Genomic DNA, 12521 nt, shown 5'->3' on the forward strand with positions numbered 1-12521 from the left:
TGTGTCAAGGCTACGAGAGCCTCCTTACCAGTGTCCAGTCCGGATAGAGCACGCGACGGAGTTCCTTCGACGAATTTCCAGTAGTTTGGCTTAATTTGGGCTGAGTTGAATCTTTTTAGGCTCCATTCAAGAATTCATTCGCCCTCCATCATCAAACGGAGTCTGGCCTGAAAAGAAAAGAAATTTTTCAGGGAACTGTGTGGACACGTATCGATTCAGTACATAATGCATAGACACCTTTTAACCGTGAATAAACATGAAAAAATATTTTCACTCGTCTATTTTTAGATATGACGAATAGTGGAACTGTTTTTTTGGTAAAAATTGATCATTTTCAATTTGTATTTCGATTTTTATCACATGTACGCTCCTCTTTGGCTCCCCAAATAGCGTTGAAAGCTAGAGGTACATTTCAAGGTTACACTACGCTTTCTTAGGTATTCAACCATAGTACTTTTAAATTAGTATATTGTATTTTAAAATAAAAGGCTTGTGAAATATGCAATGTTGATATTTACACCTAATTGTATGTTGTTAAACCCGCAACCAGGCAACTTCAAGTGGACACTAAGACACCCAAGTTAGTCAACAAACGTACTTTCATTAAGAATCGATTATTGCATATCAAAATAAAATGTCTGAATTATTATTTCGTCCTTTAAACCTGAAATTTAAAATATCAGTCGGATTTTCTGTGTCGGATTTTGTTCCGTTTTTGTGGTGGCCCCAAATTAGACTGTTATGGAGGAAGACAGCACTTATTTGATGACAATTCTGTAGAACTGTCTCGGGAGCTTCTGTGGCAGGTTAGCAGACTCGGGAAGTACAGCAAACAGTTAAATTTTCAAATAAAGAGATTAGGGCAGACAGATTTAGGACGAAAAAAAGCGTTTGGTGAAAACCCCCGCCGACCCGCACTTCAACTAGTTCGGTTTGTTCTCAAACATTAACTTACCCGAACGCTGGAGGTCCACCATTCCGTCATGTTTTCCATCTCTCCCTGTTGCAACACACCTGATACAAACGAACCGAATCAATACCACGTTTCTGCATTTCTTCCTGATAATTTTATCATGTGCGTTGCAGCGGCGAGCGATGGCAAACATGCTGTATCAGAACATGACACCTATACCAAAATGTACATCGGCTTCTTCGTTTTTTAATGGATGGCTCTATTTCACCAAACGACAAAAGGAGATTGATTCCGTTTGAACGTAGATTTTGTGAAAGAACAATCGAAAAAAAAAACACTATTATCGGCAATATAATCACTTCCGGATTTCGCTGACTACAACAGCCAATCAGGAGTCATCATCAACGGAATGTAATCTTAACATGAAATAATATGCCGTTCAAACATAACAATAACAACAACAACAATAATAATAATAATAATACAATCATAATACAATATGACACAAGTTTGTACTTTAGCACCCCAACATTGTATTGGAACCTTAATTGGCAACATTAACCTTCGTAAAACCTTACTTTTAAACGTTGTGTGTGACGCGATTGATAGACCCGCCATCATGACAAAAAAAAGCCCCACCATCTAAATCACGTTGGTAATTTATTATCCAAAAACACTTACAAACAAGCATATCAAGTAAAATATTATGTGGTTGCTGTGTTTTGGTCCAAAGTTTACACACTCGTCCAGAAGCGGGAAAAAAAACCACAACGGGTGTCAAAATAAAGTCCAGCGCATTGCCCCAAACTGAATTCTAAATTAAAGTGGTGCCTTGATATTGTCGTTCAATCTGATCCAGAGCCATGTTTGTAATTCAAACACTAGTATCTGAAATCATATTTTTGCATTGGAATAAGTGCAAAAGCCTCACTATAACAACCAACATTAATATAATCATTATCAACAAAAGCAATAAACAATAATAACACAAAAATAACAAACCTGCAAAGAGTTTTGAATACGAAAAAACGATCATATTTAATATTAAAACAAAATACGTGTGAACTGTACTTGCCATAGTGCTTTTTTCGAATGTGCGCACAATGGCCACGCGAGGGCAGTATAATACAAACTAAACAACGAAACAGGAAACAAAACCTTACTTTGAAACCTTTTTTTAATAATTCCTAAAATAAGAACAGATAATTTAGCAGAACATAAAAATTAAACATAATGAAGTATGGTATTTACCCTGAGAATTACAGTAGAATTTAAGAAAAAAAGCAATATTTGGCAGGTCATAACTGTATGATCCTTTGCCAAGAAAAATAAAATAAAATAAAAATTGGGGTGGGGAGGACGTATGCTTCTATTTTTCATTAATTAATTTGTAATCATTCATTTTCTCATAATTATCATCAATTTATTTTCAGTTATTGACAATACTGCGATGCGATTATGCGTACAGCATGTGGTTCCCTATATCTTCCACAAGAGGGCAGCAAAGTATTACTATTTTCAATGGGCGGAGCTTTGGTTTGTCTAAAATTCCTTCCTGTAATTAAAATACATGTATTTCGAGATAACTTTTTTTGCACTGATTCCGAATCTGCCCTCTTTTTTCCCTAAAGAACATCAAGTTTTCATTATAATAACAATGACTTTCAAATATTAATATTAGGCTGTCCTTTAGTAATATATTGAGTAATTTCTGAAAGGGTTATGTTGAAGTATCATGGCTATAAATTACAATGCACGGAATAGTGCATAGACTTTTATAGGTTGAAAAAAAGGCAACAAAAAAAAAAGAAAATATTGATTAAAATCAATGTGCCTGATTTTGTTTTTTAACCCGTGTCAAAACGATTCGAATTTACTGTTAACCAGAGCAATCGTACTTTAGTTTTTCTCACACATGCTGCTTCATCTCCAGCCCACATGCCGCATCTTTCTTCCTGTCGCTTCGTCCTAGAGCCTCCGCCTCCTCCAGAGTGGACGTTAGGGGCTTACCCAGCGTCTCGGGCAACATCAAGGTTAGGATTCCGATAATGAAAGCCAGGATACCTACGATGAGCTGACAACACATTCGGAAAAGACCACATAACAAAAATATGACAATTGAGCGTTTATGAGGTAATCGTGACAAGGATAGAGTTAAAATCTGCTCGGGATTCAGAGCGGAAACCTGAGGCAGGTAGATCCAGACGTCGGCTAGGTACACGCAAAACGGCGCCACCACACTACCCACGCGACACATCATGCTGCCGCTACCCACCGCCAGAGACCTAAACACCAAAAAAATATAAAAATTAAAAAGTAAAAGTGGGGAAATATTCTATGCTAATACTTAGCGATACTCTACGCAAATACTTAGCGTTTACCTGATGATGGTGGGGTAAAGCTCACAAGTGTACAGATAGATGAGACCGAAAGCGATGGCGATGGCGAACTTTCCGATCATGCTGAGAGCGATGGCCAGGGCCTCGATATCCTACAAAATAAAACAAACACTGTATTCTATTTATAATTGTATTTTATTTATTATTGTATCTATACTTGTCTGTGACTGTAAAGTGTCCTTGAGAGCTTTGAAAGGCGCTTGAAATAAAATGTATTATTATTATTATTATTATTAGTAGTAGTAGTATTAGTATTAGTATTATTATTACTATTAATATTACAATTACAACTACTACTACTACTATTACATTATTATTATTATTATTACTATTATTATTACTGTTATTATTATTATTAAAAGGATAACAAACACAAAGTATGCCTTGAAATATACACCCTACACTTTATCTTCAAAGAAAATAGGCATTCCATTCAGAACAAAAATACATATTTGTCAAATATTTAGATTAAAAAAAATGTAGTTTGGAATTTCTATCCCAAAAGTGATGAAAGGCGCTTGAAATAAAATTTATTATTATTATTATTATTATTATTATTGTTGTTGTCATTATTATTCTCATTATTATCATTTTCATTATTACTATCATCATTATCATCATTATTATCATCGTCATTATCATTATTATTATTATTATTATTATTAAAAGGATAATGCACACAAAGTATACCTTGAAATATACACCCTAAACTTTATCTTCAAAGAAAATTAGTCATTCCATTCAGAACAAAAATACATATTTGTCTAATATTTAGATTTAAAAAAAATTCCAGTTTGGAATTTCTATCCCAAAAGTGATGAAAGGCGCTTAGAAATGAAATGGATGATGATGATGATGATGATTTCACCCCCACCTCTAAAATCACACACTGTATCGTGCACAACATGGCCACCAGGGAGCAGTATAACTACTCAAATGAAAGTGACAGTCATGCTAGTGGTTCTTTGCAGAGGATAAAGAATGCCCACCTCTAAGTATTGTTATATTATCTGCCTGCATGTATTATTTTGAGAAATTATGTGCTAGCATCAAGCTAGCAGACTTTACAGCGAAACTATGTGTTTTTTCTTAAAATAAACACGTAGTGTAAATCATTTAAAAAAACTGCTAATGTTTGGAGAAACTGAAAGTAGGTCACAGGGCACCTCAGAAACGGACAGTGACACCTGCGCTTGGGCGACGTCCCGCTAAAAATACACTCGGGGAGGGTTGATCCTCATACCGAGGTGATTTATTTTTAAATCCGCGTCTTTTATTACTTTGCCAGGAAAGCACGCGTTGTGTCACGTTATCAACGACACGACCGCTAAGTTGAACTGTTGCCATGGAAACTCAGCCTTTAGTGTGTTGGCTTTTGACGTTTGTGGCTCTGTTTTTCCAAGGTTGACTTTTGTTTGCTGTCTCAGTCACGACCTGACAGTCAAATAACACACACACACACACAAACACGCACACACACACACACACACACACACACACACACACACACACACACACACACACACACACACACACACACACACACACACACACACACACACACACACACACACACACACACGTTTGTTACATACAGCGGGGACCAGTATGATAAGCACGCAGGCAACCCCCGCCAACAACAAGGCCGGGGCACATGTCTTGTTGCGTCCAATGCGGTCCATGGCAAAGCAGCCCACTAGATAGGAGGGAAGCTCCACGGCACCTATTGTCAAAAACAAAACAAAAAACCAGAGTCAGCACTTCCTGTGTCAGCAGAGAGAGACGCACCGTTGCGAACGCTAAATGGGACGCCACCAATAACCAGATGTCATTTTTGGAGGTGGTCAGGGACTTAAAGGCGAAAAGAAGCGATCTAGATAGCTAGCTAGCTAGCTATTATATTAGCTATCTATCTGGCGAGCTAGCTAGCTATTTCAGTTACTCATTTATGTATCTACCTCGCTAGATATCGAGCAAGCTATCTCGCTGGTTAGCTATCTAGGTAGCTATTGTATTTACTCATGTATGTATCTATTTATTTATTTATCTAGCTATCGAACAAGCTAGCGATCTATCTATCTATCTTGCTATATAGCTAGCTACCTAGCTATTTGCGTCATGAAACATATTAGCTATCTATCTTCTATCTGGCTAGCTATATAGCTAGCTATTTCTAGGCTTTCATTAAATTAGTTTAATTCAGATATGTTGTTTTATTCTAAAACCTTATTGTATTTTTTTATTTAAATTTGTCAGAAAACTTGTTTTTCATGGTTAATGGGGACCAGAACCACCCGCAATAGATGAAAATCTGCTTTTTTTTTTACCCTGAATTTTTTTTCCATGATGCATCAACATTGCGATATTGAACCACGAAGTAGCAATGTATCACTGTCCGTACTTTTTATTCCGTTTTATAGTATTCCCCGTTTATAGTGTCTAATGGGGACCAGAACCACACGTGAAAATCTGCAAATTGGGGACGCCCCCCCCCCCACAATCACTAATCAAGGCAAGCACTTTATTTGACAAATTAAACATCAGCGCTTGGAACCAATCACGCTGCAGCCATGTACATTCAGTATTTTTTCCCTGAAAAAAATCTGTGATGTACTGAAACCGCGATGAGTGAACTGTGAAGAAGCGAGGGATTACTGTACTGTATTCCAATAGAAAAAAATAGCATATACAGTGAGACCTCAATTTACGACCGTAATTGGTTCCCAGACAGAGTGTGTAAGGCAAAAAGTGTGTATCTCAAAAAAAAAATCCCATAGGAAACCATTAAAATGGGAATAATGCGTTCCCGGGTTTCCATAAAATATACTTTTCAACTAAATAAGCCTTAAAACTACACACAACATACCTTATTCTATGTGTAATAAATGTGATATTGTATTGTAATGAAATAAATACACTGCATTGTATCATACAGTCACTTTATTTACATTTGTGATGGTCATTTATGGCTTGATGGAATGGCATTGAAGGTCGAAGGTAAAAGGGAATTGCTGTTTGGAAAGAGAGGCGCATTACATGATGACTGTAATTAAAGAAATAAACTGTGCTGTAAAATAAAGTTTTATTTACCTTTGTGATGGTCGTTGATGGCTTATGGAAGGAGAGTCACCTTCCATAAGGACTGTTGGTAACTTCTCTGGTGCTGTTCGGTCGTGTGCTTCCGCCGAAGATCACTCCGCCAGCCGTGGTGGGTGTGTATTATGAAAATAGTGCTCAGTATAAGGTTTAATTTTCATAAATTTGACGTTTGTAAGACAAAAAGTTTGTAAGATAAGGTGTTTGTAAGTTGAGGTCTCACTGTATACACCATAAATATATTGAATACAAATGTATGCAAGCCTCCTTACCAACAAGAAAGAGGTTGAGATACTGGTTCCCCCCCAGGTTGACGGATCCCAACGAGAAGACGTAGTAACCCAGGCTTCCGATGAACCAGATGGCCCACACGGTACAAGTGCGCCCGGCCATTCTCCAGCTTCCAAACAAATCCAAGATGGAAAGCTTCTTTTCGAGAGTTCGTCCCATCTCCTCTACTTCATCCTCCTTTCCCAGCAGCGCTCCGCCATTGTGTTCCTCCACCTCCAGGAGCTCCTCCACCTTCAACCGGCTCTCCAAATTGTTGACGCGGGCCATGTTGTCCAGTAAGCTCTGCGCCTCCTTGTACTTGCCCTTGACGATGAGATAGAAAGGCGTCTCGGGGAGCTTCCAGCAGAAGAGTAAGAAGGGCGAAGTGCATAGCGATAGGATGATCTGGTAGATCCACCACACGCGGACCAGGTAGCCGGTCAGAGCCACCGCCATGATGCCCACGGCGAAGGCGGCGTGAACGTGCATGGAGGTCCACGTGCGGACCTTGATGCCGGTGAACTCGGTCACGTATACGAACACCACCACCAGATAGCCGCTGGATGCCTGGTGGGAGAAGGCGGAGCTTAACGCATTCACTGCCATTCACGAATTTATTCGGTATTGAAAATATGACGTTGAGCGCCCGAATTTGTTCTTTTTTTTATGCTTTGGTGCCGATAAAGCGGTGCAATGTTTTTCTTTTCCACAAGCGGGCAGCATGTCCCCTTTTTCCATGTTAGCGCTTTGTTTCTGCTTCAGCTGTTGTTAAAGCGCTATATAAACCAATATATTTGTATTGCATTGTATTTTGTACAGCCACCCTCATTTCAAGCTTCTATAACTCCAGACCCATATCATTTAGGAATTAACTATTTTTTATGAAAGAGAATCTAAGGTTTCTAACGCTGCATTTAATGTTCATGTAGTCCTAAAATAATAATATAATAATAATAATAATACATTTCATTTATAAGCGCCTTTCAAAACTCTCAAGGACACGTTACAGTCACAGGATATTTTTTCTGCAGGTGAGCAGCGGCAGCCACACGCGCCAGCCCGGAAAACTCAACCCGGAAAAATTCAATATTCTGTGTGTCCTGGAATTCAAGTAACAATGACAAAAACAATGGCATTGGAGTGGACACATTTTTGGACATCTGGCAGTGAATGAGTTAAAAGGACTCCCAGCATGATCAATTCAGTGTCGGCTCATTGTTTTTTTCACCCTATCAGGTTTGTTTTTGTCTTGTCACTTTCCAGTACCTCCTGTATTTAATTTTTCTACTTCTTTTCTTTCCTTTCCTCTTCTTTTCATAACTTTGCTGCTGTGTCACTTCCGGGTAGAGTGAACGCTGGCGCAAATGGCTGCCGCCGCTCACCCGCACAAAAACAATAAAAGTTCTTATGCCGTGACTGTAAAGTGTCCTTGAGAATTTTGAAAGGCACTAAGAAATTAAATGTATTATTATTATTATTAGTAGTAGTAGTAGTAGTAGTAGTAGTAGTAGTAGTAGTAGTAATAGTAGTAGTATTTTTTATATATGTTTATTTTTATTTGTAGTTTTATTTGTACAGTTTTATTTGTATAGTTTTATTGGTTTATTTTTATTGGTTTACTCTTATTTTTATTATTTGTATTGGTTTATTTTTATTTTTATTTTTTGTCATGGTTTTGTTTGCTACTTTGGACCTTTTTGTTCTGATGACTGTTTTTGTTTGAGATTTTGTTCCTACTGATTTCATTTTAATACCATTTGTCAAATACATCTTGTTCCAACTGGACACATTTTTCAAAAACGTGTGTATGTGGCTTTAAAAAAATAAATAAATACATTTAAAAAACACTGTCAAGAAAGGGGGCGGGGAATAATCGCACATGTGGTCCCCACACCGTCAACACTATCAGAGTGACCGTGTGAAAAACAACAGCTGAGTGGTTGGGGTGGTTGGGGGAGGGGGTCGGGGGGACAGTAATGAACTCACCATGGCTAAGAGGAAGCGGAAAACCACAAAGTAGTAGTAGTTAGCGCAGAAGGCCACACACACCCCGAGTCCAAATTGACAGAAGCTGGTGAACATCAGGATCTTCACTCGACCGACTCTGAGGACACCAAAGGGGAAGTCGGGAGGGTTGGATAAAACATTTACTTGGGGAAAAAGTAGGAGATTAAGGTTTTACAGGGACAGCGGTTCACAAAAGTGGACAGTTAAAGGACAACCGACGTCACTTTTCTGTTTCCTAAATGACATCAGAAAAACGTTTTATAGCATCTAAAATGTCAAAAATATGTATAAGTATGATATTTTTAGTCAAATGCAAAACAATAAAAATGACTAAAAAGTACTTCAATTTGAAACCGGAAGTGGCCAGTTTCAGGAGGTCCCGCCCACTTTTTCGTGGTGTCACACCAAGACGTCTTGCCTTGCTCCAGAATCAAAACTATGGCTTCAGATTCGGAAAAGATGCTTTCTTGTTACTCATCCAGTTATCAATCTGATTCAAATAGTTCTGAAGAAGAAAGCATACATGTTTACAATCGATTAAAGAATTTATTCCGTGTCATTTTGAGGTATCAGCGGTGGGAAATGTCGCACCCAAAAAAAGGCAGAACATGGCGACAAAGCCACGTAAGGTATTAATCAGCCCGTTTCCACAGGCTGATTAATTCCTTACACGGAGCTTTGTCGCCCTCTTCTGCCTCTTTTTGGTGCAACACGAAGTTTTCAGACCAAACAAGTACAGCAAAATGCATTGACGTGATGGAAGGACTGCTACAATGTGTCCTTTTTTCCGGTCAGGGGCGTTCCTTCAGTGACGTAGGGTGAGGACTCGTCACCAACTCCAAAACAAGACTTCTGGAATATTCAGTGTGCGTCTTAAAATGTAAAATATAGCTATATGCGCTGGAATCTTTGTAAAATACGCTCAGTGGAAGTCATTTGAAGCCATTTTACAAATTATGGACACAACTTGTCCGGAGACATCGGTTGTCCTTTAATGGCGTTAGCATGATTGTGATAAAATGAAGCTACTGCTTACCTATCAGCAATATCCCCAAATACGAGCGCCCCGACGAGCACCCCCAACATAAAAGTGGGCTGGCACAGCTTGGCTAGCCAAGCTCGGTTGCACACCAGGTCCCAATCCGTCACGATGCTCTGATAAACTTCGCTGTGATCATAAACAAAACCCCCATCGCACGATTCCACCGATTTATTGCCGTTAAAAGCATACGTAAAATCATTGGGGCGCAACCGCAAGGCCCGTTGGCATCGGCTAAGTTCCCATTGATCGCCGTCCGGCGTCCTGACCACCAAAGGTCCAGTATCGGCTTTGAAGATGGGGAGGAAGTCAACCAGATTGGAGCCGCTCAGGTTGCCGAATAAGACGTCGGTGACGTTGGCGGGAAGTCCGCAGACGAAATTGGGCGTCTCTACCAGGAAGACGGAAGCCAGGTAGTGGATCCCGCAGGCCGTTGCCTGAAAGGCGGCTGCAAAATATACGCAGGCCTGAAACCTGAAAGAAAAAGAAGAAAAAAAATGTTTTGTATGTACTGAATCACAAAAAAAATTATATTATAGGAATACAGGTGTGTACATTTTTTTCTTTTAACACCCACCAAACAGGTGGTTGAGATCCACAGTAATCTCCACTTATTGCACAGGTGTCAAAGTCAAGGCCCGCGGGCAAAATCCGGCCCGCCACATCATTTTTTTTCGGCCCGCGAAAGCAAATCAAACTTGTTAAATTCCATGATGATTGCTAAAATCTGAGCCAAAATTTCATATTTTTGGATGTCAACCACAATAAAAGTCATTATTCTTGACTTCACATTTGAAAACGAGTTATTCATTAATTTGCTGTGTGCTCTATATGTAATATTTGAAGGGATTTAAACATTCTAATGGGTTCCCCAAATTCATAACGGCCCTCGAGAGGAAACCATAACTACAATGTGGCCCGCGGCAAAAAATGACTTTGACACCCCTGACTTATTGGATCTTAACTGAAGCTCAATATTCGAGCCCCCCCGTCTCATTAATTCCTACCAAACAAACACAATTAGCAAAAATAAATGTTTTGTGTTCAGGTATTGTTTTTTTTTCTTTTCTTGCCAATGCCGTTGAATGAGGTGTCCCTTATATGTTGACCAGTGCAAAACATCCACTTGATTTTACTGAATTGTTGCACTGGATAACATGAGACAGTGTAAATAATAATAATAATAATAATAATAATAATAATAATCGTAAGAGTAATACCATTAATAGTAATAGTAACAATAATAATAATAATGAAATGTAAATTTCTTCACTGTGAGACTAATAAAGGCAAATCCAATCAAATCCAATCCAATAATAATAATAGTAGTAAAAATAATAGTAATAATAGCAATAATAGTAATAGTAACAATAATAATAACAATAACAATAACAATACTACTACTACTACTAATAATAATAATAATAATAAATATAGAAATACAACTAGTAGACTGCAAATAGTTTTATAACTGTCTCTAACAGATTACAAAGAAATAATAATCATAATAAATACCACCTTCATGACCAAAAATAATAACAATAATAATCATCATTATCATCATCATCATAATAATCAGAAAGCCTTTAATAGATCCACAATGGGGAAATGTGCAATCTACAGCAGCAAAATTGAAAGGGGTGGTAGTGAAAAGATAAGATAAAAATATAATAATAATAATAATAATAATAAAACATTGAATCAGTAAGCCTTTAATAGTTCCAAAATGGGGAAATGTGCAATCTACAGCAGCAAAATTGAAAGGGGTGGTAGTGAAAAGATAAGAAAAAAAAAAATAATAATAATAATAATAATAATAATAATAATAATAATAATAATAATAAAAACATTGAATCAGTAAGCCTTTAATAGTCCACAATGGGGGAATTTGCAATCTACAGTAGCAACATTGAAAGCGGTGGGAGTTAAAATATAAAAAAATATAATAATAATAATAATAATAATAATAATAATAATAATAAAAGTTCGCATACCTTTTAAAATGTCCAAGCTCATCAAATATCCTCTCTATCGTCATTTTGGAGAGTTTGCTCTCTGCGTGTTTGTGTGTGCGTGGCCACTTTGACTTGGATGAGGGTGAGTGGGTGGGAGGAGGGTGCATTTCTCTCTAACACACACACACACACACACACACACACACACACACACACACACACACACACACACACACACACACGGATACACTAAGATGCCCCCCCCCCCCCCCCCCCCCATGCAGCTCTAAGAGCAAATTACTCTTCAGACAAAGGAACAGTTATAAAACACCCTTCTCCACTATAAATTTCAACCTCACCTATCCATGTTTTATAAAAAAAAAAAATAAAAAGTCACTGTAATTAGTGTTGGGGTGGGAGGGTTCTAAATTATTTGGAATCGGCAACCAATACCCTTTTCGGAACTGGTTCCTCCCTCTCGGGCTGGGATCCGAAGGTTGACGGAGACCCAGGCACACGGTGACGTGAGTAAAATATTTGACTTAAAGAATGAATGTGTGAATGAATGTGTGACAAGAGAAATAAAAATAGCGGTATTCAGGGAGAATGAGTTAGGCGACGAAGTGTAAAACCCTGACAATTCTAGACTCTATCAGGTAAAAGGAAAGACCAGTTAAAAGTCTGCGCGAGGGCAGACTCTCCTGTTGACAAGTTAAAGTTCGCGCGAGGGCAGACTTGCCTGTTGATACAGTTAAATTCTGCAAGGGCGGCGGCGTCCTCTGGCAAAATAAATACAGTTAAATTCTGCAAGGGCGGATGAATTAATTTTTGAATTAATTGAT

At 38.2% G+C, this 12521-nt stretch overlaps 1 protein-coding gene across 2 annotated transcripts; it reads right to left on the minus strand.

Moving 5' to 3' along the window:
• Positions 1 to 89: 89 nt before the first annotated feature.
• Positions 90 to 11887, minus strand: slc22a16 (solute carrier family 22 member 16). 2 transcript variants are annotated; one of them, XR_016118524.1, is made up of 10 exons: positions 11719 to 11887; positions 9722 to 10198; positions 8665 to 8782; positions 6681 to 7245; positions 4908 to 5035; positions 3295 to 3404; positions 3099 to 3198; positions 2812 to 2987; positions 956 to 1014; positions 90 to 167 (listed from the first exon to the last, which is right to left on the minus strand). XR_016118524.1 is itself a non-coding variant. In XM_089022597.1 (8 exons), the coding sequence occupies exons 1-8, from the start codon at positions 11844 to 11846 to the stop codon at positions 2823 to 2825; spliced, it is 1791 nt and encodes a 596-aa protein (XP_088878723.1). In that variant the 5' UTR covers positions 11847 to 11887; the 3' UTR covers positions 1028 to 2822. The 2 variants fall into 2 exon arrangements, 1 of the variants encoding a protein (XP_088878723.1); XM_089022597.1 differs by lacking the exons at positions 90 to 167; positions 956 to 1014 and having other exon boundaries at positions 1028 to 2987.
• Between the last annotated feature and the right edge of the window lie 634 nt (positions 11888 to 12521).

Source organism: Hippocampus bargibanti, linkage group LG19 (assembly GCF_051943395.1).
Source record: "Hippocampus bargibanti isolate YZ-2025 linkage group LG19, ASM5194339v1, whole genome shotgun sequence".
NCBI classification, from domain to species: Eukaryota; Metazoa; Chordata; class Actinopteri; order Syngnathiformes; family Syngnathidae; genus Hippocampus; species Hippocampus bargibanti.

Excerpts from the sequence above, each read along its gene's own strand:
- slc22a16 (XM_089022597.1), bottom strand. The coding sequence starts at position 11,846 with ATGCACCCTCCTCCCACCCACTCACCCTCATCCAAGTCAAAGTGGCCA. Across the intron at positions 3,405-4,907 it reads TTATCATACTGGTCCCCGCT|GATATCGAGGCCCTGGCCAT; the intron begins GTATGTAACAAA and ends TTTATTTTGTAG. Across the intron at positions 2,988-3,098 it reads TCTGGATCTACCTGCCTCAG|CTCATCGTAGGTATCCTGGC; the intron begins GTTTCCGCTCTG and ends ATGTGTTGTCAG.